General features: G+C 50.8%; 2 protein-coding genes across 2 annotated transcripts in view; both read right to left on the bottom strand.

Moving 5' to 3' along the window:
- Positions 1-17,346, bottom strand: part of igfbp5b (insulin-like growth factor binding protein 5b) — a 29,099-nt gene extending 11,753 nt beyond the window's left edge. The window contains exon 1 of the mRNA XM_078227745.1: positions 16,780-17,346. Within this exon, the coding sequence (XP_078083871.1) occupies positions 16,780-17,122 (343 nt within the window). The 5' untranslated portion in view covers positions 17,123-17,346. The remainder of the gene's footprint in view (positions 1-16,779) is intronic.
- LOC144503448 (natural resistance-associated macrophage protein 1-like) overlaps positions 1-22,465 on the bottom strand; it is a 432,123-nt gene that overhangs the window by 274,363 nt on the left and 135,295 nt on the right. The window lies entirely within an intron of this gene.

Below are 22,465 nucleotides of genomic sequence, written 5' to 3' on the forward strand. Positions count from 1 at the left end.
CAGAGGGTCAGTACTGAGGGAGTGCCGCACTGTCAGAGGGGGGGGTCAGTACTGAGGGAGTGCCGCAACTGTCAGAGGGGTCAGTGACTGAGGGAGTGCCGCACTGTCAGAGGGTCAGTACTGAGGGAGTGCCGCACTGTCAGAGGGTCAGTGCTGAGGGAGTGCCGCACTGTCAGAGGGTCAGTGCTGAGGGAGTGCCGCACTGTCAGAGGTCAGTGCTGAGGGAGTGCCGCACTGTCAGAGGGTCAGTGCTGAGGGAGTGCCGCACTGTCAGACGGTCAGTACTGAGGGAGTGCTGCACTGTCAGAGGGTCAGTACTGAGGGAGTGCTGCACTGTCAGAGGGTCAGTACTGAGGGAGTGCCGCACTGTCAGAGGGTCAGTGCTGAGGGAGTGCCGCACTGTCAGAGGGTCAGTGCTGAGGGAGTGCTGCACTGTCAGAGGGTCAATACTGAGGGAGTGCTGCACTGTCAGAGGGTCAGTACTGAGGGAGTGCCGCACTGTGAGAGGGTCAGTGCTGAGGGAGTGCTGCACTGTCAAGAGGGTCAGTACTGAGGGAGTGCGCACTGTCAGAGGGTCAGTACTGAGGGAGTGCCGCACTGTCAGAGGGTCAGTACTGAGGGAGTGCCACACTGTGAGAGGGTCAGTACTGAGGGAGTGCCGCACTGTCAGAGGGTCAGTACTGAGGGAGTGCCGCACTGTCAGAGGGTCAGTACTGAGGGAGTGCCGCACTGTCAGAGGGTCAGTACTGTGGGAGTGCCGCACTGTCAGAGGGTCAGTACTGAGGGAGTGCCGCACTGTCAGAGGGTCAGTACTGAGGGAAGTGCCGCACTGTCAGAGGGTCAGTGCTGAGGGAGTGCCGCACTGTCAGAGGGTCAGTGCTGAGGGAGTGCCGCACTGTCAGAGGGTCAGTGCTGAGGGAGTGCCGCACTGTCAGAGGGTCAGTGCTGAGGGGAGTGCCGCACTGTCAGACGGTCAGTACTGAGGGAGTGCTGCACTGTCAGGAGGGTCAGTACTGAGGGAGTGCTGCACTGTCAGAGGGTCAGTGCTGAGGGAGTGCCGCACTGTCAGAGGGTCAGTGCTGAGGGAGTGCCGCACTGTCCAGAGGGTCAGTACTGAGGGAGTGCCGCACTGTCAGAGAGTCAGTACTGAGGGAGTGCCGCACTGTCAGAGGGTCAGTACTGAGGGAGTGCCGCACTGTCAGAGGGTCAGTGCTGAGGGAGTGCCGCACTGTCAGAGGGTCAGTGCTGAGGGAGTGCTGCACTGTCAGAGGGTCAGTACTGAGGGAGTGCCGCACTGTGAGAGGGTCAGTACTGAGGGAGTGCCGCACTGTCAGAGGGTCAGTACTGAGGGAGTGCCGCACTGTGAGAGGGTCAGTACTGAGGGAGTGCTGCACTGTCAGAGGGTCAGTACTGAGGGAGTGCCACACTGTGAGAGGGTCAGTACTGAGGGAGTGCTGCACTGTCAGAGGGTCAGTACTGAGGGAGTGCTGCACTGTCAGAGGGTCAGTACTGAGGGAGTGCCACACTGTCAGAGGGTCAGTGCTGAGGGAGTGCCGCACTGTCAGAGGGTCAGTACTGAGGGAATGCCGCACTGTCAGAGGGTCAGTACTGAGGGAATGCCGCACTGTAAGATAGGCCTTTTAATATAAAACATTAAACCATTGCTGGATGTGCGTGACTTCAGCGGCCTGGGCCCCTGAGCTCTGGAAAGTTCTCTCTGAAACTCATTCAAACCCTGTAGGAAGATCACTCCCTGCAGGCTGGACAATCACAGGCAAATGTGTCAGGGTGAGATCAGAGTTCAAACAGAGGCACAGGGCATGTGGGTGACAGAATCCACCCAACACAGATTCTCTCTCTCTGCCTTCCATCCCTGAAGGTTTTACCTTCAATAATTCCCTGAAAAACCAAAAGGTAGCTCCCAAAAGCAAAGTAATCTCAGAAGGAAGATTTTGAAAGAAGAATGATTTTGGCCCCTGGACGCAGGTGCTGTGTTGCCTCCAACCATTCAGTATCTCTCCACCAGAGGGTGGTGTCGCTCAACAGATGAAACCAGTTCCTTCAGCCAGTCACATTCCCTCTTAGGGAGTTTGTCTGTCCCTCTGTATCTCACTCCCTGCCCTCAACGCCCTCACTCTCTCTTTCCACCTCTTCACCTGTTTGCTACTCCCCTTCCTTTTCTACAAGCTCTACCCCACCCCGCTCCCCCTCACACCCTTCATATACTGCACAATATAATTTGATCTACCAGTCTTTAGTTTAGTTTATTTATTAGTGTCACAAGTAGCCTTACATTAACACTGCAATGAAGTTACTGTGAAAATCCCCTAGTCGCCACACTCCAGCGCCTGTTCAGGGTAACACTGAGGGAGAATTTAGCACGGCCAATGCACCTTAACCAGCGCGTCTTTCAGACTGTGGGAGGAAACCGGAGCACCCGGAGGAAACCCACGCAGACACGGGGAGAACGTGTAGACTCCGCACAGACAGCGACCCAAGCCGGGAATTGAACCCGGGTCCCTGGCGCTGTGAGGCAGCAGCGCTAACCCCTGTGTCACCGTACTGCCCCCCATCTAGTGCTTAGTGATGGAGGTGTGAATGGAAAAGCCATTATTCCCCAGACAGAACACCCAGACATCACTGAACATCTCAATAAGGAGATGAGACAACAAGAGATTGCATTTATATAGTGCCTTTAACAAGGTACTTCACAGGAATGGTTCCAACAGATTGGTCAAGAGTTTGAGTTTAAGGTTGAAGGAGGGAGTTGGACTGGTTTAGGGAGGGAATTGTGGAGACTGAACGATGTGTGGGTTAGGGTGGATTGGCCAATGCTAAATTGCCCCTTAGTGTCAGGGGGAATGCCATGGGGTTATGGGGATAGGGCCTGGGTGGGATTGTGGTCGGTGCAGACTCGATGGGCCGAATGGCCTCCTTCTGCACTGTAGGGATTCTCTGATTCTGAGACTGGGGCCCAGGCAGCTGAGGGCGTGGCTGCCAGTGGTGGAGATGTTTCCTGAATTGGAGCAGGAGAGTGATGTGGACGGGCAGTTGAAGGGATGATTTAACATCACATTACACATACAGCTCTGAGCAGGAAAGGCTTTGCTGATTGTAAACTATGCTGCAGACACTCTGCTAATTCCAAACTTCAGACATTTAAAAATCAAATAATGGGAAACATTAAACAGCAAGTGAGGTGAGTGTGACATCAAGCAGCATTTGACCGAGTGTGGAACCTAGCAAAACTGGAGTCAATGGGTATCAGGGGGGAAAACTCTCCGCTGATTGGAGTAACACCCGGCACAAAGGAAGATGGTTGTGGAGGTTTCAGTCATCTCAGCTCCAGGACATCTCTGCAGGAGTCCCTCAGGGGAGTGTCCGATCTTCAGCTGCTTCATCAATAACCTTCCCTCCATCACGAGGTCAGAAAGCACCATGTTCAGCACCATTTGCAACTCCTCAGATACTGAATCAGCCCGTGTTCAAATCCAGGCTCAGGCTGACAAGTGGCAGTAACATTCGTGCCACACAAATGCCGAGCAATGAACATCTCCAACAAGAGAGAATCCAACCACCTTAACATTCAATGGTGTAACCATCACTGAATCCCCCACTGTCAGCATCCTGGGGATAGTAGCATTGACCAGAAACTGAACTGGACTCACCACATAAACAGAGAGGCTACAAGAGCTACAAATACTGTGGCGAGTAACTCACCACCTGACTTCCCAAAGCCTGTCCACCATCTACAAGACACAAGTCAGGAGTGTGATGGAATTCTCCCCACTTCCCTGGATGGGTGCGGCTCCAACAACACTCAGGAAACTTGACACCATCCAGGACAAAGCAGCCCCGCTTGATTGGCACCACATCCACAAACATTCACTCCCTCCACCGACGCTCAGTAGCAGCAGTGTGTACCATCTACAAGATGCACTGCAGCAATTCACCAAAGATCCTTAGACAGCACCTTCCAAACCAACGACCACTTCCATCTAGAAGGACAAAGGCAGCAGATAAATGGGAACACCACCACCTGGAAGCCACACATCACCCTGATTTGGAAATACATTGCCATTTCATAAGACCACAAGAAATAGGAACAGGAGGAGGCCATTCAGCCCTTCGAGCCTGCTCTGCTATTTAATAAGATCATGGCTGATCCAACACTCCACTTTCATAGAACATAGAACAGTACAGCACAGAACAGGCCCTTCGGCCCACGATGTTGTGCCGAGCTTTATCTGAAACCAAGATCAAGCTATCCCACTCCCTATCATCCTGGTGTGCTCCATGTGCCTATCCAATAACCGCTTAAATGTTCCTAAAGTGTCTGACTCCACTATCACTTCAGGCAGTCCATTCCACACCCCAACCACTCTCTGCGTAAAGAACCTACCTCTGATATCCTTCCTGTATCTCCCACCATGAACCCTATAGTTATGCCCCCTTGTAATAGCTCCATCCACCCGAGGAAATAGTCTTTGAACGTTCACTCTATCTATCCCCTTCATCATTTTATAAACCTCTATTAAGTCTCCCCTCAGCCTCCTCCACTCCAGAGAGAACAGCCCTAGCTCCCTCAACCTTTCCTCATAAGACCTACCCTCCAAACCAGGCAGCATCCTGGTAAATCTCCTCTGCACTCTTTCCAGCGCTTCCACATCCTTCTTATAGTGAGCTGACCAGAACTGCACACAATACACAACTTTCCTGCCTTATTTCCATAACCCTTCATTCCCCGACTGATTATAAACCTATTGATCTCAGCCTTGGGAATGTTCAAGGACTCGATCTTCACAGCTTCCTGCGGGAAAGAATTCCCAAGATTCACCATTCTCTGAGAGAAGTCAATGTCGCTGGGTCAAAATTCCGGAACCCCCTCCCTAACAGCACTGTGGGTGTACCTACACCACATGGACTGCAGCGGCTTCAAGAAGGCAGCTCACCACCACCTTCTCAAGGAGCAATTAGAGATGGATAATAAATGCTGGTCTCGCCAGCGACGCCAACATCCCAGGAATAAATATTTTAAAAAGACTTTGTTAACCTCACTGGAAATTTAGAGCAGTCAATTTGTCATTAAAATCCTGCAGGGCTGAAGCAGGAGTTTGGAATTCTTGTCTTTTTGTCTGTTTTATTGGAATTAACCATCCCTAGACTGAAGAATGAAATCTGCATCACTGGGTTTAAGTGCTTGGTCACCTCATTACAGGAAGGATGTGGAAAAGATTGAAAGGGTGCAGAGGAGATTTACAAGGATGTTGCCTGGATTGAGTGGCATGCCTTATGAGGATAGGCTGAGGGAGCTCGGTCTTTTCTCCTTGGAGAGACGTAGGATGAGAGGAAACCTAATAGAGGTATATAAGATGTTGAGAGGCATAGATCGGGTGGATTCTCAGAGGCTTTTTCCCAGGGTAGAAATGGCTGCTACGAGAGGACACAGGTTTAAGGTGCTGGGGGGTAGGTACAGGGGAAATGTTAGGGGGAAGTTTTTCACACAGAGGGTGGTGGGCGAGTGGAATCGGCTGCAATCAGTGGTGGTGGAGGCAAACTCAATAGGGTCTTTTAAGAGACTTCTGGATGAGTACATGGGACTCAATAGGATGGAGGGTTATAGGTCGGCCTAAAAGGTAGGGATATGTTCGGCACAACTTATGGGGCCGAAGGGCCTGTTTTGTGCTGTAGTTTTTCTATATTTCTAAATGGAAAAGGGGCAGAGGTTTAATTAACAGTGGATAGGTTCAACGGTCAGGGGTTATAGTAAACCCTTAATAAATCCCCAGTTAGACTCCACTGGGAGAAGAGAGTTTAATTCTGGGCTCCACACTTTAGGAAGGATGTCCAGGCCTTGGGGAGGGTGCGGAGGGCGATTTACTAGAATGTTCCCAGGGTTGAGGGATTTGGGTGACTGGAGAGACTGGAGATTATAGTATCGGTAATGTTCAAACTATCGACCAGAGAGAGGTGGGAGCGGAAAGGACAGAGAGAGAGCGCACGGAGGGAGGAGTTCATCAGTGAGAGAAACCTGGGAGGAGGTGAGAGGATATCGAGTGAGGTGGAGGGGGGGGGAGGGGAGGGGGGGGGGGGGGGGGGAGGTTCCAATGGTTTCGCCACGTTCCATACATTGAGCAACAGGCAAAAGCTGCTGCTGAATCCAAGAGTGTACAAGAGAGCAAGAGAGTCCCGTATCCCCAACTGCCCTCCGCACCTTAAATGTATCAGAGAGTGTCTGCTCACACTCAAAAATCACCATGCACAACAGCACCCCAGTGAGAGTCAGTGTGTGTGGAACTGTATCCCAGTGAGAGTCAGTGTGTGTGGAACTGTACCCCAGTGAGAGTCTGTGTGTGTGGAACTGTATCCCAGTGAGAGTCAGTGTGTGTGGAACTGTATCCCAGTGAGAGTCAGTGTGTGTGGAACTGTGTCCCAGTGTGAGTCAGTGTGTGTGGAACTGTACCCCAGTGAGAGTCAGTGTGTGGAACTGTATCCCAGTGAGAGTCAGTGTGTGTGGAACTGTGTCCCAGTGTGAGTCAGTGTGTGTGGAACTGTACCCCAGTGAGAGTCAGTGTGTGTGGAACTGTATCCCAGTGAGAGTCAGTGTGTGGAACTGTATCCCAGTGAGAGTCAGTGTGTGTGGAACTGTATCCCAGTGAGAGTCAGTGTGTGTGGGACTGTACCCCAGTGAGTGTCAGTGTGTGTGGAACTGTACCCCAGTGAGAGTCAGTGTGTGTGGAACTGTACCCCAGTGAGAGTCAGTGTGTGTGGAACTGTACCCCAGTGAGAGTCAGCGTGTGTGGAACTAATTACATTTTGAAAGCTTTTTCATTTCATCAATAATAATTGATCGAAGCTAAGCAGTTTACGTGAGTGATCGCATTCCAGTGTTACTCACTTCCTTTAAAGTTTTGTCAGGGACTTTGAGTTTTTTATTTCTCTGCAGACTCATTTATCTAAAATTGCTGATTTTTCTGCCTAACCAGAGAATTGGGTCTGTTTGTAAAACTGTCCGAATCCCCCCCTTAAAGATATCAACAGATTGGTTTAAAATAGTGATATCTAACGCTGACAGTGTCTGATACTGACCAATAGAATCGATTCATTGAAGATTAAAAATCCGTAAATTACTGAAATGCAGAAACCAGATCCCAAACATTAGCTTTGAAACGACAAATCTGTTATTCCAGCAGTTTCCCATTGGCTTTCGAAAGTGGATATTCTCACCCTGTCCCACAGAATTCACAAGGTGTGCAGAGACTCAAAGCACATTCTGCTCTCCCCCCATCCCCAATCCCCGCACAACCCCTACCCTGCTCCCCGCCGCCCTGCTCCCCCCACAACCCCAGCCCTGCTCTCCCCCCACAACCCCCACCCTGCTCCCCCCACAACCCCACCCTGCTCTCCCTGCCCTGCTCTCCCCCCACAACCCCCACCCTTCCCTCCCCCACAACCCCACCCTGCTCTCCCCCCACAACCCCGGCCCTGCTCTCCCCCCACAACCCCGGCCCTGCTCTCCCCCCATAACCCCCACACTGCTCTCCCCCCACAACCCCCACCCTTCCCTCCCCCACAACCCCACCCTGCTCTCCCTGCCCTGCTCTGCCCCATAACCCCCACCCTTCTCTCCCCCACAACCCTCACCCTGCTCCCCCGAACTGCTCCCCCACCCTGCCGACCCCCCCATCCAGCCTGTCTGTGTTGAAGGAAGCTTAGTAAGAAGTCTCACAACATCAGGTTAAAGTCCAACAGGTACTTTAACCTGGTATTGAGAGACTTCTTACTGAGCTTACCCCAGTCCAATGCCGGCATCTCCACATTTCAGAAAGCCTCTCATTAACAGCAGCGATAAACTGGATCCCATTGCAGACCCAACTCACAATGCTGTCACTCACACTGGCTTCTCAATCCCTGTTCCATCGGAGTGGTTTCCACCTCTTACACAACGCACACAAAGTATTTTTTGGGTGAGAGAGAGAACATGGAACACTGCAGTAAAAATAAACTTGCTTCGAGCAGTTTAAAAATAATATATATATATTTTTAAAAGCTTTGGCGTTCAGTCAAAGATTACATTAGACAGGTCCAGAAAAAGCCCGTGAACACACTTGGCAACCTGGGGCATTAACCGTTACCCTGCTGAATAAACAGTGACTCTGTACAGTTACACAGTGAGTGATCCTTACCCTGCTGAATAAACAGTGACTCTGTACAGTTACACAGTGAGTGATCCTTACCCTGAATAAACAGTGACTCTGTACAGTTACACAGTGAGTGATCCTTACCCTGAATAAACAGTGACACTGTACAGTTACACAGTGAGTGATCCTTACCCTGCTGAATAAACAGTGACTCTGTACAGTTACACAGTGAGTGATCCTTACCCTGCTGAATAAACAGTGACTCTGTACAGTTACACAGTGAGTGATCCTTACCCTGCTGAATAAACAGTGACTCTGTACAGTTACACAGTGAGTGATCCTTACCCTGCTGAATAAACAGTGACTCTGTACAGTTACACAGTGAGTGATCCTTACCCTGCTGAATAAACAGTGACTCTGTACAGTTACACAGTGAGTGATCCTTACCCTGCTGAATAAACAGTGACTCTGTACAGTTACACAGTGAGTGATCCTTACCCTGCTGAATAAACAGTGACTCTGTACAGTTACACAGTGAGTGATCCTTGCCCTGCTGAATAAAGAGTGACTCTGTACAGTTACACAGTGAGTGATCCTCAGTGTTTTTTGTGCACTCTGGATTTCTCAAGTTTGCACAGCCATGTTTTATGCCCATTTATTTTCCAAATATTCGAGCAGTTGATGAAAGCAAAGGCAGGATTCACTCTGTGCGCACGCCTTCTTACCATGGGTTCTTGTTGGTGAAGGTTACTCTCTCTCTACCTGACCGGTTAATAAGCACTGAACAGAAACATGGTGAGTTCCTGATACAGCCCACTCTCAACAATGAGTTATAAGGAGAGGCTGGATAGACTGGGACTTTTTTCTCTGGAGCGTAGGAGGCTGAAGGGTGACCTTATAGAGGTCTATAAAATAATGATCAGATCAGCTAGATAGTCAATATCTTTTCCCAAAGGCAGGGGAGTCTAAAACTAGAGGGCATAGGTTTAAGGTGAGAGGGGAGAGATACAAAAGGCTCCAGAGGGGCAATTTTTTCACACAGAGGATGGTGAGTGTCTGGAACAAGCTGCCAGAGGTAGTAGTAGAGGCGGGTACAATTTTATCTTTCAAAAAGCATTCAGACAGTTACATGGGTACGATGGGTATAGAGGGATATGGGCCATATGTGGGCAATTGGGACTAGCTTAGCGGGTTTTTAAAAAAAGGGCGGCATGGACAGATTGGGCCGAAGTGCCTGTTTCCATGCTGTAAACCTCTATGACTCTATAGCTCTATGAGGTCATCATGCTTTCCATGGAAAAAACAGGGATTAATCTTTTCTAAAATGTCAGTGGCCTTTCTGCAGTGAGAGTGCTTGGCCATTGGATCATGGGAGGAATCACAGCCAGTGCGACCTGATACTGCCACTAGAGAAGGATCGGAAATGGAACACTGGCAGGTTACAGCTCAGGAATACAGAGGTTAGTCTAGCATGAGGCCAAGTTAACAAACCCATTGTATGAATGGAGTCGGTGCAATGTCCCTTTGCAACCCAGCCATGCAGAAACATTGCAACCTGCAGTATCTGAGGACCAGCACCGGGCAGGTACATGGCTGGGGGTTGGGGATATTGGGGGCGGGGGTTGGGGGGGGGGGGGGAGGGAGTGAGGGGGGGCAGGGTTGAGGAGGGGGCATTGGGGGCGGGGTTGAGGAGGGGGCATGATCTTTTGGAAGTTCTCAGCCTCACCAGTGACGCTTTCATTTAACAATTGGCTCTGTCTCGTCATCACAGAGTGCGACACTCCCTCAGTACTGACCCTCTGACAGTGCGACACTCCCTCAGTACTGACCCTCTGACAGTGTGGCACTCCCTCAGTACTGACCCTCTGACAGTGCGACACTCCCTCAGTACTAACCCTCTGACAGAGCGACACTCCCTCAGTACTGACCCTCTGACAGTGCGACACTCCCTCAGTACTGACCCTCTGACAGTGTGACACTCCCTCAGTACTGACCTTCTGACAGTGCGGCACTCCCTCAGTACTGACCCTCTGACAGTGCGACACTCCCTCAGTACTGACCCTCTGACAGTGCGACACTCCCTCAGTACTGACCCTCTGACAGTGCGACACTCCCTCAGCACTGACCCTCTGACAGTGCGGCACTCCCTCAGTACTGACCCTCTGGCAGTGCAGCTCTCCCTCAGTACTGACCCTCTGACAGTGCGACACTCCCTCAGTACTGACCCTCTGACAGTGCGACACTCCCTCAGTACTGACCCTCTGACAGTGCGGCAATCCCTCAGTACTGACCCTCTGACAGTGCGGCACTCCGTCAGTACTGACCCTCTGACAGTGCGACACTCCCTCAGTACTGACCCTCTGACAGTGCGGCACTCCCTCAGTACTGACCCTCTGACAGTGCGGCACTCCCTCAGTACTGACCCTCTGACAGTGCGGCACTCCCTCAGTACTGACCCTCTGACAGTGCGGCACTCCCTCAGCACTGACCCTCTGACAGTGCGGCACTCCCTCAGCACTGACCCTCTGACAGTGCGGCACTCCCTCAGTACTGACCCTCTGACAGTGCAGCACTCCCTCAGCACTGACCCTCTGACAGTGCAGCACTCCCTCAGTACTGACCCTCTGACAGTGCGGCACTCCCTCAGTACTGACCCTCTGACAGTGCGTCATTCACTCAATACTGACCCTCTGATATTGCGGCACTCCCTCAGTACTGACCCTCTGACAGTGCGGCACTCCCTCAGTACTGATCCTCTGACAGTGCGGCACTCCCTCAGTACTGACCCTCTGACAGTGCGTCACTCACTCAATACTGACCCTCTGATATTGCGGCACTCCCTCAGTACTGACCCTCTGACAGTGCAGCACTCCCTCAGTACTGACCCTCTGACAGTGCGGCACTCCCTCAGCACTGACCCTGACAGTGTGGCACTCCCTCAGCACTGACCCTCTGACAGTGCGGGCACTCCCTCAGTACTGACCCTCTGACAGTGCGGCACTCCCTCAGTACTGACCCTCTGACAGTGCGGCACTCCCTCAGCACTGACCCTCTGACAGTGCAGCACTCCCTCAGCACTGACCCTGACAGTGTGGCACTCCCTCAGCACTGACCCTCTGACAGTGCGGCACTCCCTCAGTACTGACCCTCCGACAGTGCGGTACTCCCTCAATACTGACCCTCTGACAGTGCAGCAAAGAACCAAGAACAAAGAAAATTACAGCACAGGAACAGGCCCTTTGGCCCTCCAAGCCTGCACTGACCATGCTGCCCGACTGAACTAAAACCCCCTACCCTTCCGGAGACCATATCCCTCTATTCCCATCCTATTCATGTATTTGTCAAGACGCCCCTTAAAAGTCACTGTCGTATCCGCTTCCACTCCCTCCCCCGGCAATGAGTTCCAGGCACCCACTACTCTGTGTAAAAAATCTGCCTCGTACATCTCCTTTAAACCTTGCCCCTCGTACCTTAAACCTGTGCCCCCGAGTAATTGACTCTTCCACCCTGGGAAAAAGCTTCTGACTATCCACTCTGTCCATGCCTCTCATAATCTTGTGGACTTCTATCAGGTCGCCCCTCAACCTCCGTTGTTCCAGTGAGAACAAACCAAGTTTCTCCAACCTCTCCTCATAGCTAATGCCCTCCATACCAGGCAACATCCTGGTAAATCTTTTCTGTACCCTCTCCAAAGCCTCCACATCCTTCTGGTAGTGTGGCGACCAGAATTGAACACTATATTCCAAGCGCGGTCTAACTAAGGTTCTATAAAGCTGCAACATGACTTGCCAATTTTTAAACTCAATGCCCTGGCCGATGAAGGCAAGCATGCCGTATACCTTCTTGACTACCTTCTCCACCTGCATTGCCACTTTCAGTGACCTGTGTACCTGTACACCCAGATCCTTCTGTTTATCAATACTCTTAAGGGTTCTGCCATTTACTGTATATTTCCTATCTGTATTAGACCTTCCAAAATGCATTACCTCACATTTGTCCGGATTAAACTCCATCTGCCATCTCTCCGCCCAGGTCTCCATCTGATCTATATTCTGCTGTATCCTCTGATGGTCCTCATCGCTATCCACAAATCCACCAACCTTTGTGTCGTCCGCAAACTTACTAATCAAACCAGTTACATTTTCCTCCAAATCATTTATATATATTACAAACAGCAAAGGTCCCAGCACTGACCCCTGAGGAACGCCACTTGTCACAGCCCTCCATTCAGAAATGCACCCTTCCACTGCTACCCTCAGCACTCCCTCAGTACTGACCCTCTGACAGTGCGGCACTCCCTCAGTGCTGACTCTTTGACAGTGCGGCACTCCCTCAGTACTGACCCTCTGACAGTGCAGCATTCCCTCAGCACTGACCCTCTGACAGTGCGGCACTCCCTCAGTACTGACCCTCTGACAGTGCCGCACTCCCTCAGTACTGACTCTCTGACAGTGCGGCAGTCCCTCAGTACTGACCCTCTGACAGTGCGGCAGTCCCTCAGTACTGACCCTCTGACAGTGCAGCACTCCCTCAGTACTGACCCTCTGACAGTGCAGCACTCCCTCAGTACTGACCCTCTGACAGTGTAGCACTCCCTCAGTACTGACCCTCTGACAGTGCGGCACTCCCTCAGTACTGACCCTCTGACAGTGCAGCACTCCCTCAGTACTGACCCTCTGACAGTGCAGCACTCTCTCAGTACTGACCCTCTGACAGTGCAGCACTCCCTCAGTACTGACCCTCTGACAGTGCGGCAGTCCCTCAGTACTAACCCTCTGACAGTGCAGCACTCCCTCAGTACTGACCCTCTGACAGTGCAGCACTCCCTCAGTACTGACCCTCTGACAGTGCAGCACTCCCTCAGTACTGACCCTCTGACAGTGCGGCACTCCCTCAGTATTGACCCTCTGACAGTGCAGCACTCCCTCAGCACTGACCCTCTGACAGTGCAGCATTCCCCCAGACACACACCATTGCCCGAGCTGTTTGCAGGGATTACCTTGTTGCCCTGCCTTTGGTTTCCCATTGGGGTCCTGGTCCCTAAAGCCCTCCTGAGCCACTGCTCCCTGGAATCACAGCTTCAATCAGGAAGCTGATCCCAGGACTGGTGAGCATTTCTGGGAATACTGCGTGTGGCCCTTTCTAAATCAGATGGACCAACTCCCTTCAACAGCTGGAGTACTCTCCAACAGCTGGGGATGAGACAGAAACATCTGTCAGGGCTTAATGCACATCTGGAGAGGGTATGAAACAGCTGAGGGTAGAACCACAGCTGGAACAGCTACAGACACAGCCAATGTCCCCACAGCCCTGAACATGAGAACTGATTTACTCTAACTCTCAGCTAGCTAATATCACAAACTAGAGTTAGCGGAACTCTGACCCCTGGCAGGTTCAATTTAGCACCTGGCACAGACATCAAACTCCCCGTGATTCACATGTGTCCCCCTCACTATCTGTGTCTCTCTCTCCCTCACTGTCTGTGTCTCTCTCTCCCTCACTGTCTGTGTCTCTCTCTCCCTCACTATCTGTGTCTCTCTCTCCCTCACTATCTGTGTCTCTCTCTCCCTCACTGTCTGTGTCTCTCTCTCCCTCACTGTCTGTGTCTCTCTCTCCCTCACTATCTGTGTCTCTCTCTCCCTCACTGTCTGTGTCTCTCTCTCCCTCACTATCTGTCTGTCTCTCCCCCTCACTATCTGTGTCTCTCTCTCCCTCACTATCTGTGTCTCTCTCTCCCTCACTGTCTGTGTCTCTCTCTCCCTCACTATCTGTCTGTCTCTCCCCCTCACTATCTGTGTCTCTCTCTCCCTCACTGTCTGTGTCTCTCTCTCCCTCACTATCTGTCTGTCTCTCCCCCTCACTATCTGTGTCTCTCTCTCCCTCACTATCTGTGTCTCTCTCTCCCTCACTATCTGTGTCTCTCTCTCCCTCACTATCTGTGTCTCTCTCTCCCTCACTATCTGTCTGTCTCTCCCCCTCACTGTCTGTGTCTCTCTCCCTCCCCCTCACTGTCTGTGTCTCTCTCTCCCTCACTATCTGTCTGTCTCTCCCCCTCACTATCTGTGTCTCTCTCTCCCTCACTATCTGTGTCTCTCTCTCCCTCACTGTCTGTGTCTCTCTCTCCCTCACTGTCTGTGTCTCTCTCTCCCTCACTATCTGTCTGTCTCTCCCCCTCACTATCTGTGTCTCTCTCTCCCTCACTGTCTGTGTCTCTCTCTCCCTCACTATCTGTCTGTCTCTCCCCCTCACTATCTGTGTCTCTCTCTCCCTCACTATCTGTGTCTCTCTCTCCCTCACTATCTGTGTCTCTCTCTCCCTCACTATCTGTGTCTCTCTCTCCCTCACTATCTGTCTGTCTCTCCCCCTCACTGTCTGTGTCTCTCTCCCTCCCCCTCACTGTCTGTGTCTCTCTCCCTCTCCCTCACTATCTATGTCTCTCTCTCCCTCTCAGTGCAGCATCTGATCACTCATTTACCCAACAGAAATGCAGCTGCTGAGACAGGGGCAGGGACAGGGACAGAGGCAGAGAAGAGACAGAGACAGGGGCAGGGACAGGGACAGGGACAGGGACAGAGGCAGAGAAGAGACAGAGACAGGGGCAGGGACAGGGACAGGGACAGGGACAGGGACAGGGACAGGGACAGGGACAGAGAAGGGACAGGGACAGGGACAGGGACAGAGAAGAGACAGGGACAGGGACAGGGACAGGTACAGGGGCATGGACAGGGGCAGGGACAGGGACAGGGACAGGGACAGGGACAGGGACAGGGACAGGGACAGGGACAGGGACAGGGACAGGGGCAGAGACAGGGACAGGGCAGGGGCAGGGCAGGGGCAGGGTCAGGGACAGAGCCAGGGACAGGGACAGGGACAGAGACAGAGACAGGGACAGGGACAGGGACAGAGACAGAGACATGGACAGGGGCAGGGACAGGGACAGGGACAGAGACAGGGGCAGAGACGGGCAGAGACAGGGACAGGGCAGGGGCAGGGCAGGGGCAGGGGCAGGGTCAGGGAGAGGGACAGAGTCAGAGACAGGGACAGGGACAGGGACAGGGGCAGGGACAGAGACAGAGACAGAGACAGAGACAGAGACTGGGACTGGGACAGGGGCAGAGAAGAGACAGGGTCAGAGACAAGGACAGAGATAGGGACAGGGACAGGAACAGGAACAGAGACAGGGACAGGGACAGAGACAGGGGCAGAGAAGAGACAGTGACAGGGACAGGGAGACGGACAGTGACAGGGACAGGGAGACGGACAGCGACAGGGACAGAGACAGAGACAGGGACAGGGACAGGGACAGGGACAGAGACAGGGGCAGAGACAGGGACAGAAACAGGGGCAGAGACAGGGGCAGAGACAGGGACAGTGACAGGGACAGGGACAGGGACAGGGGCAGAGACAGGGACAGAGACAGGGACAGGGACAGAGACAGAGACAGGGACAGTGACAGGGACAGGGACAGAGACAGGGGCCCCGCACCCTCGGCTGGCATGAGGTGTAGGATTAAACCCAGAGACACAAACACCGTTCAATTATAACACACAGAGTGATTCTATCTATGTGATTGTCCCTGTGTGTGTCCCTGTGTGTGTCCCTGTGTGCGTCTGTGTGTCTCTCTCTGTTCCCACTCCTTGTCTCACTCTCTCCCTCCCTTTGTCTCACTCCTGTCTCATTCTCTGTTCCTCCACTCCTAACTCAATCTCTCTCTGTGTCTGTGTATCTCTCTCTCACTCTGTCTGCCTCTCACTCTCTCTCCCTCTCTCTTTCTCTGTGTGTCTGTCTCTCTAGAGAATATTGAATAAGATATGGTTCTGTGTGTCTCGATCTGGGTATCTCTCTGTCTCTCTCACCGTCCCACTCTGTGTGTGTGTGTGTGTGTTTCTTTCTCTCTCTTGTGTCTCTATTTCTGTTTCTCTCTTTGTCTCTCTCTCTCTCTCTGTCTCTCTCTTCATGTCTCTTTCTCGTTGTCTCACTGTCCCTCTGTCTCTCTCTCTCTCTGTGTGTCTCTCTCTGTCTCGCTCTGTCTCTCTCTCTCTCTCTCTGTCTCTCTCTTTGTCTCTCTCCCTATCTCTGTCTCTCTCTATGACTCTGTCTCTCTCTCCCCCTCTCTCTGTCTCCCCCCGGGATTGAATTCACAGTCCTGTTCCGCTCCCTGTGCCAAAGGGAAATTGTTCAGTTTTCTCTCCGGGAGGAATGACAGAAAATGCTCCGAGAGCCTGAACTTCACTCACTGTCACTCACCTGCTTCTCTCCCTCCCTCCTTCTCTCGCCCTCCCTCTCCCCCTCATTCTCCCTCCCTCTCTCCCTCATTCCCTCCCTCTCATTCACTCTCCCTCCCTCTCTCCCCCTCTCCGTCTCTCCCTCTCTCTCCCTCATTTCCTCCCTCCCTCCCTCTCCCTCTCTCCCCTCCCTCCCCTCTCCATCTATGTCCGTCTCTCTCCCTCCCTCATTCCCTCTCTCTCCCTCCCTCTCCCTCATTCCCTCCCTCCTTCTCTTTCCCTCTCCCTCCCTCATTCCCTCCCTCCCTCTCCCTCCCTCATTCCTTCCCTCCCTCATTCCCTCCCTCTCCCTCCCTCATTCCCTCCCTCCCTCATTCCCTCCCTCCCTCTCTCCCCCTCCCTCTCTCTCTCACCTGTCTGCTCCTGGCTCTGTCTGTAGCTCTTGGCGGACCTGCAGGTTCCGCGTCCATGAAGTAAGGCGTGGAGAGGTTTCTCCTCCTGGGGTTGAGGCAGACACTTCAGTCCCACGCCGCAGATCTCGGTGTAAACGCCGCAGTTCTGCCCCTCTGCCAGGGCACAGGTTAGACAGCAGCCACAGCCTGGCTCCTTGACCAGCTCACAGCCCACAGGGTGAGCCTGGCACAGCGACCAGGACTTCTGATCACAGGGCTGGCAATTCACCATCGGCCCCAGAGCTTGCGAGCGGCTCCAGTAACTCACACACAAAGCAAAGACAACTTCCAAACAGCCCAACATGTCCAGGGGGGTAGACTGCACACTGCACTGGCAAAAACAAACCTGCTCCAAACTTTCACAAAGTTCCCAAAACTTTCCAAAGATGCTTTCAAATTCCTGCTTTAATTTTTCTTTTTTGTTTAAAAAAACTTTTCTTTGCAAAATTGCACTGAATAAAACAACTTTCCTTCCAGAAAATTGTAAAGTCTGCTGATCCCGGACAGTCAGAGAGAGAGAGAGAGCGTCTGTGTCCCACTCGACTATCTGAAGCTGCTCTCACCCCAGGCTGCCCTTTTTAAATAGATATCCTCACACTGCCCCAAGATCTGAATAAATCACTCCTCCCAGGGTCAGAGCAAAGGAAGAGCATTTGCAAATGCAGCTCCCAGCTGTGAACCAGCCAATATTCAGTGAGCCGCGATAGGAAAACTGACACCCATTCGGAAATGTGAAGCAACGCATTACTGTGCTGAAGGACAGATTTCAGCCACTCTCACTCTCCCAGTCTGTGCGCCAGAGAGAAACACAGAGCAAGAGAATCAGAGAGAGAGGCAGAGAGTGAGGGAGAGAGAGAGGGAGAGAGTGTGGGAGAGAGAGAGGGAGTGAGGGAGGGAGAGAGAGAGGGAGAGAGTGAGGGAGAGAGAGAGAGGGAGAGGGAGAGAGAGAGGGAGAGAGAGAGGGAGTGAGTGTGGGAGAGAGAGAGAGGGAGAGAGTGGGGGAGAGAGAGAGAGGGAGAGAGAGAGGGAGAGAGTGTGGGAGAGAGAGAGAGGGAGTGAGGGAGGGAGAGAGAGAGAGAGGGAGAGAGAGAGACAGAGAGGGAGAGACAGAGAGGGAGAGTGAGGGAGGGAGAGAGAGAGAGACACAGTGAGATAGAGAGACAGAGAGGGAGAGAGAGACAGAGAGAGAAGAAGGGAGGGAGAGAGAGAGACAGAGAGTGTGGTAGAGAGACAGAGAGAGATAGAGAGAGAGAGGGACAAAGGGAGAGAGGGAGAGAGACGCAGAGAGAGATAGAGAGACAGAGAGGGAGAGAGAGACAGAGAGAGAGGGAGGGAGGGAGAGAGAGAGACAGAGAGTGTGGTAAAGCGACAGAGAGAGACACAGAGAGGGATAGAGAGAGAGAGAGGGACAAAGGGGGAGAGGGAGAGAGACAGAGAGAGAGGGAGGGAATGAGACTGAGATTGTGGTAGAGAGAGTGAGGGAGAGAGAGACAGAGAGAGAGGGAGGGAGTGAGACAAAGAGTGTGGTAAAGAGACAGAGAGAGAACACACAGAGAGAGATAGAGAGAGAGAGACAGAGACAGAGAATGTGGTAGAGAGACAGAGAGAGACAGAGAGACAGGGACAGAGAATCAGAGACAGAGGGAGAGAGACAGAGAGAGAGAGACAGAGACAGAGAGAGACAGAGTCAGAGAAGAGAGAGAGAGAGACAGAGAGAGTGACACAGAGGCAGTGATAGAGAGAGAGTGACATTGAGACAAAGACAGAGACAGAAATAGAGAGCAAACAGAAAGTGCTTCTTGAAAATCCATGTAGACAACATCACTGCTCCATCCTCATCGATCACCTTCATCACCCCCTCGATGAAAGTCAATCAAGTTAGTAAGACATGACATGACGTGCCCAGCACAAAGTCATGCTGACTTTCCCTAATTAGGCCATGCTTTTCCAAATGAGTGTAAATCCTATCCCTAAGAATCCTCTCCAATAGCTTCCTAACCACCGATGAGAAACTCATGGTCTATAATTTCCTGGATTATCTCTTTTTCCTTTCTTGAACAGAGGAACATTAGCTCCTCACCAGTCCTCCGGGACCTTTCCAGTAGCTAGCGAGGATACAAAGATCTTTATCACGGCTCCAGCAATTTCCTCTCTTGCCTCTCTCAATGACCTGGGGTAGATCCCATCAGGCCTTGGGGACATATCCACCTTAATGCTCCTCAAGAGACCCAACATCACTCCTTTCCTGATCTCAAACTGCCCTTTCATATTAGCATGTTGCACACTAATCTCACTCTCCTCCATGTATTTCTCCTTGGTGAATACAGACGCAAAGTACTCATTTAGGATCTCGCCCACATCCTCTGCTTCCAAACACAAGTTCCCTCATTTATCCTGGAGTGAAATTTCAGTATTCCTTTGCTATGAACATTCTAGTTTTTCCTCTCTCTCTGTCTCTCTCTACCTCTCTCTGTCTTTCTGTCTCTGTCTCTCTCTCTCTCTCTCTGTCTCTCTCAGGGACTAAGTCCCTGACCGAATAGTATTGCTGCAAAGACTAGAATAAGGACATCGACTTTTAAATTGCTTCAGATATCGAGCTTTTCTCTAACCAATTTCACCCAGTCTGCTCTTTCCAATTCTGTCTTTAACTTCAGTGAACAATATCCTGCTCAAATTCCAGTTCCTGCTCTGCTTTCCTGCAGTCGCTGGGACTTGCTTTCTTACCCATACTCTGTTGTATGGTTTTCCTGCTTCTTGCGGGGTAGAGAGACCCACTTTCTCTCTCACTGTTAACTCCAGCTGCTATGGGTTTATCCAAAACTAAACCCAAAAATACTTCCTACCTGAAAGTGACCCCTGGTTGCTAAGCAACAGCTCATTCTTTCTCCAAGCTTTTTGTAAATGTCCTGACTATGTTAGGGATTGTGGATTTTAAACAAAAAGAGAAAGATGTTTGCACACGGAGGTTCATAATAACAACAGATTTATTGAAAGAGATGTTTTCTGCACAGAACAGAAAATGAAGCTAAGACGGAAGGCAGTGAAAACCCCCAATGACATCACCATTAAATCATGCACCAACTCTGAAAGCAATCATGCAACCACTTAAATATATAAAATCCCTTCCCCTTTACTGCTGTGGTCATGATGATAAATTGCTATGCTATATATAGGATCAATAATACTCCAGACACAGTTCTGTGCATCATCAATTATTATACACAGTCAGTAAGGAAGTCGATCAGGAGGACATCTATTCTTCTTTGGTTGTATATGGCATTCTGGAATCTTGCTGACCTTGGCCCTGGAATTATGATTTGAAACTTCAGTTGACACATCTTCTCTCGGAACTAATTCTGCATCATTCTCATGTGGTATAGTAGCAAAGGCATAATCCCCAGCGAATCCATTGATTGATGGATGGTAAGGTGTGGATTATATTTGCTGAGTACCATTTATTTTGATATAATTCTCAAACACTTGTGAAGTGAACCAAATCCTGTAAACATTTTGTCAAGTTTTTCAATAGTTTGTTCAGATGTATTCGATCTCATGGCAACAATTTCTGGCCACTTTGAGTGTACATAAATTATGACTAAGAACATGTACTGTGGAACAAAATCTAAATGCAGTCATTGCCATGCATTTTAGGCCATTCCCAAGGATATAAAGGAGACAATGATAGCGTATTTCTGATTCGTGCACAGGATTGACACTGTCTAAGTGAGTGGGCGAGGCTCTGGCAGATGGAGTACAATGTTGGTAAATGTGAGGTCATCCATTTTGGTAGGAATAACAGCAAAATGGATTATTATTTAAATGGTAAAAAATTGCAGCATGCTGCTGTGCAGAGGGACCTTGTGCAGGAATCTCAAGGAGTTGGTTTGCAGGTGCAGCAGGTAATTAAGAAGGCAAATGGAATTTTGTCCTTCATTGCTCGAGGGATGGAGTTTAAAAACAGCGAGGTTATGTTGCAGCTGTATCAGGTGCTGGTGAGGCCACACCTGGAGTACTGTGTACAGTTTTGGTCTCCTTACCTGAGAAAGGATATACTGGCACTGGAGGGGGTGCAGAGGAGATTCACTAGGTTGATTCCAGAGTTGAGAGGGTTGGCTTATGAGGAGAGACTGAGTAGACTGGGACTATACTCATTGGAATTTAAAAAAATGAGGGGGGATCTTACAGAAACATATAAAATTATGAAGGGAATAGATAAGATAGAAGCAGGGAAGTTGTTTCCACTGGCGGGTGAAACTAGAACTAGGGGGCATAGCCTCAAAATAAGGGGGAGCAGATTTAGGAGTGAGTTGTGGAGGAACTTCTTCACACAAAGGGTTGTGAATCTGTGGAATTCCCTGCCCAGTGAAGCAGTTGAGGCTACCCCATTGAATGTTTTTAAGGCAAGGATAGATAAACTTTTGAACAGTTAAGGAATTTGGGGTTATGGTGAGTGGGTGGGTAAGTGGAGCTGAGTCCACGAAAAGATCAGCCATGATCTTATTGAATAGCGGAGCAGGCTCAAAGGGGCCAGATGGCCGACTCCTGCTCCTAGTTCTTATGTTCTTATGTCCCACTTTTTCTTCAATCTGAGCATCCAGACCGGCCACCAAAAATAATTATGCGCAAATTCCTTCATCTATACCAGGATGTCCTTCAATCAGTTGCTCCAGAATTCTTCCACACAGACTAGGAGGAATGATCACTCGGATTCCCTACAATAGACACCCACATTGGACGGTCAACTCAACCTTTCTTGATACAAATGGTTTCAGATCAGGATGCGGGCAATATGTTCCAGATATCGTTCCTTTCAATCCTGTGAAGCAAAGCATCTCTGTGTGATTGGTCACATGATGCGCTGTGACATCACCAGAGGCAATCGTGGGTTTTTATCTCTCTTCCACATTGGACTTCAATCTGGCAACAGTTCTTAAATAAATCTGCGTTGAGTTGGTTCAAAACCCACAGTACGACAACCCTTCACCTTTTGTCTTGATGGTAAAACCGGTCTAAACATTGAAAAAATAACAAGGTCAAACTGGAGACAATCAGATAGGTTTCTAACTGGATTGTGGAGCTTTGTTTTCAACGAAAGCCTCGACATCAAGATGGTAAAAAAACTCAGCGCATCGACACTTAAAATTAGCCGAGGAAAGCATCAATGCGGCAAGAAAACATTGTTACCAAAAAACCGTCAGGAGGCTGAAAGAAAACATTTACTTACCGTTTTGAGGCTGGGTAAATTTCCGGACTGCGGGAACCTCACATATGGTGTGGGCAGCAGTAATAGAGATGCTCAAATAAAGAGAGGAAGTCTCATAACCTGAAAGGGAGTTACTACTCAAAAAAATAATGATCAAAGAAGAATGAAGACTTGGGCTGAGAGGGAGCCGGAACTTTCAAAAGTGAAGAGAATGGTTTTGACCGACTGGCCTTTTGACAAGTCCAAGCAAATGCAGTCCTGTTTGTAGCGTCGGGATGGAAGGAGCTGTGAAGACATGGTGTTTTTGTGGGGGAGCTGAATAATCGTACCCCCACCCCCCCGCGCCCCCGCCTTCCCCCTCCTCCCCACCCCGGGAGATAGCCCCTCCTCCGGGAGCTGCACAGAGCCACCTTGTCCAAATCAGGATGGAGATATTGGCCAGGG

This window comes from Mustelus asterias, chromosome 14 (assembly GCF_964213995.1).
Source record: "Mustelus asterias chromosome 14, sMusAst1.hap1.1, whole genome shotgun sequence".
NCBI lineage: Eukaryota > Metazoa > Chordata > Chondrichthyes > Carcharhiniformes > Triakidae > Mustelus > Mustelus asterias.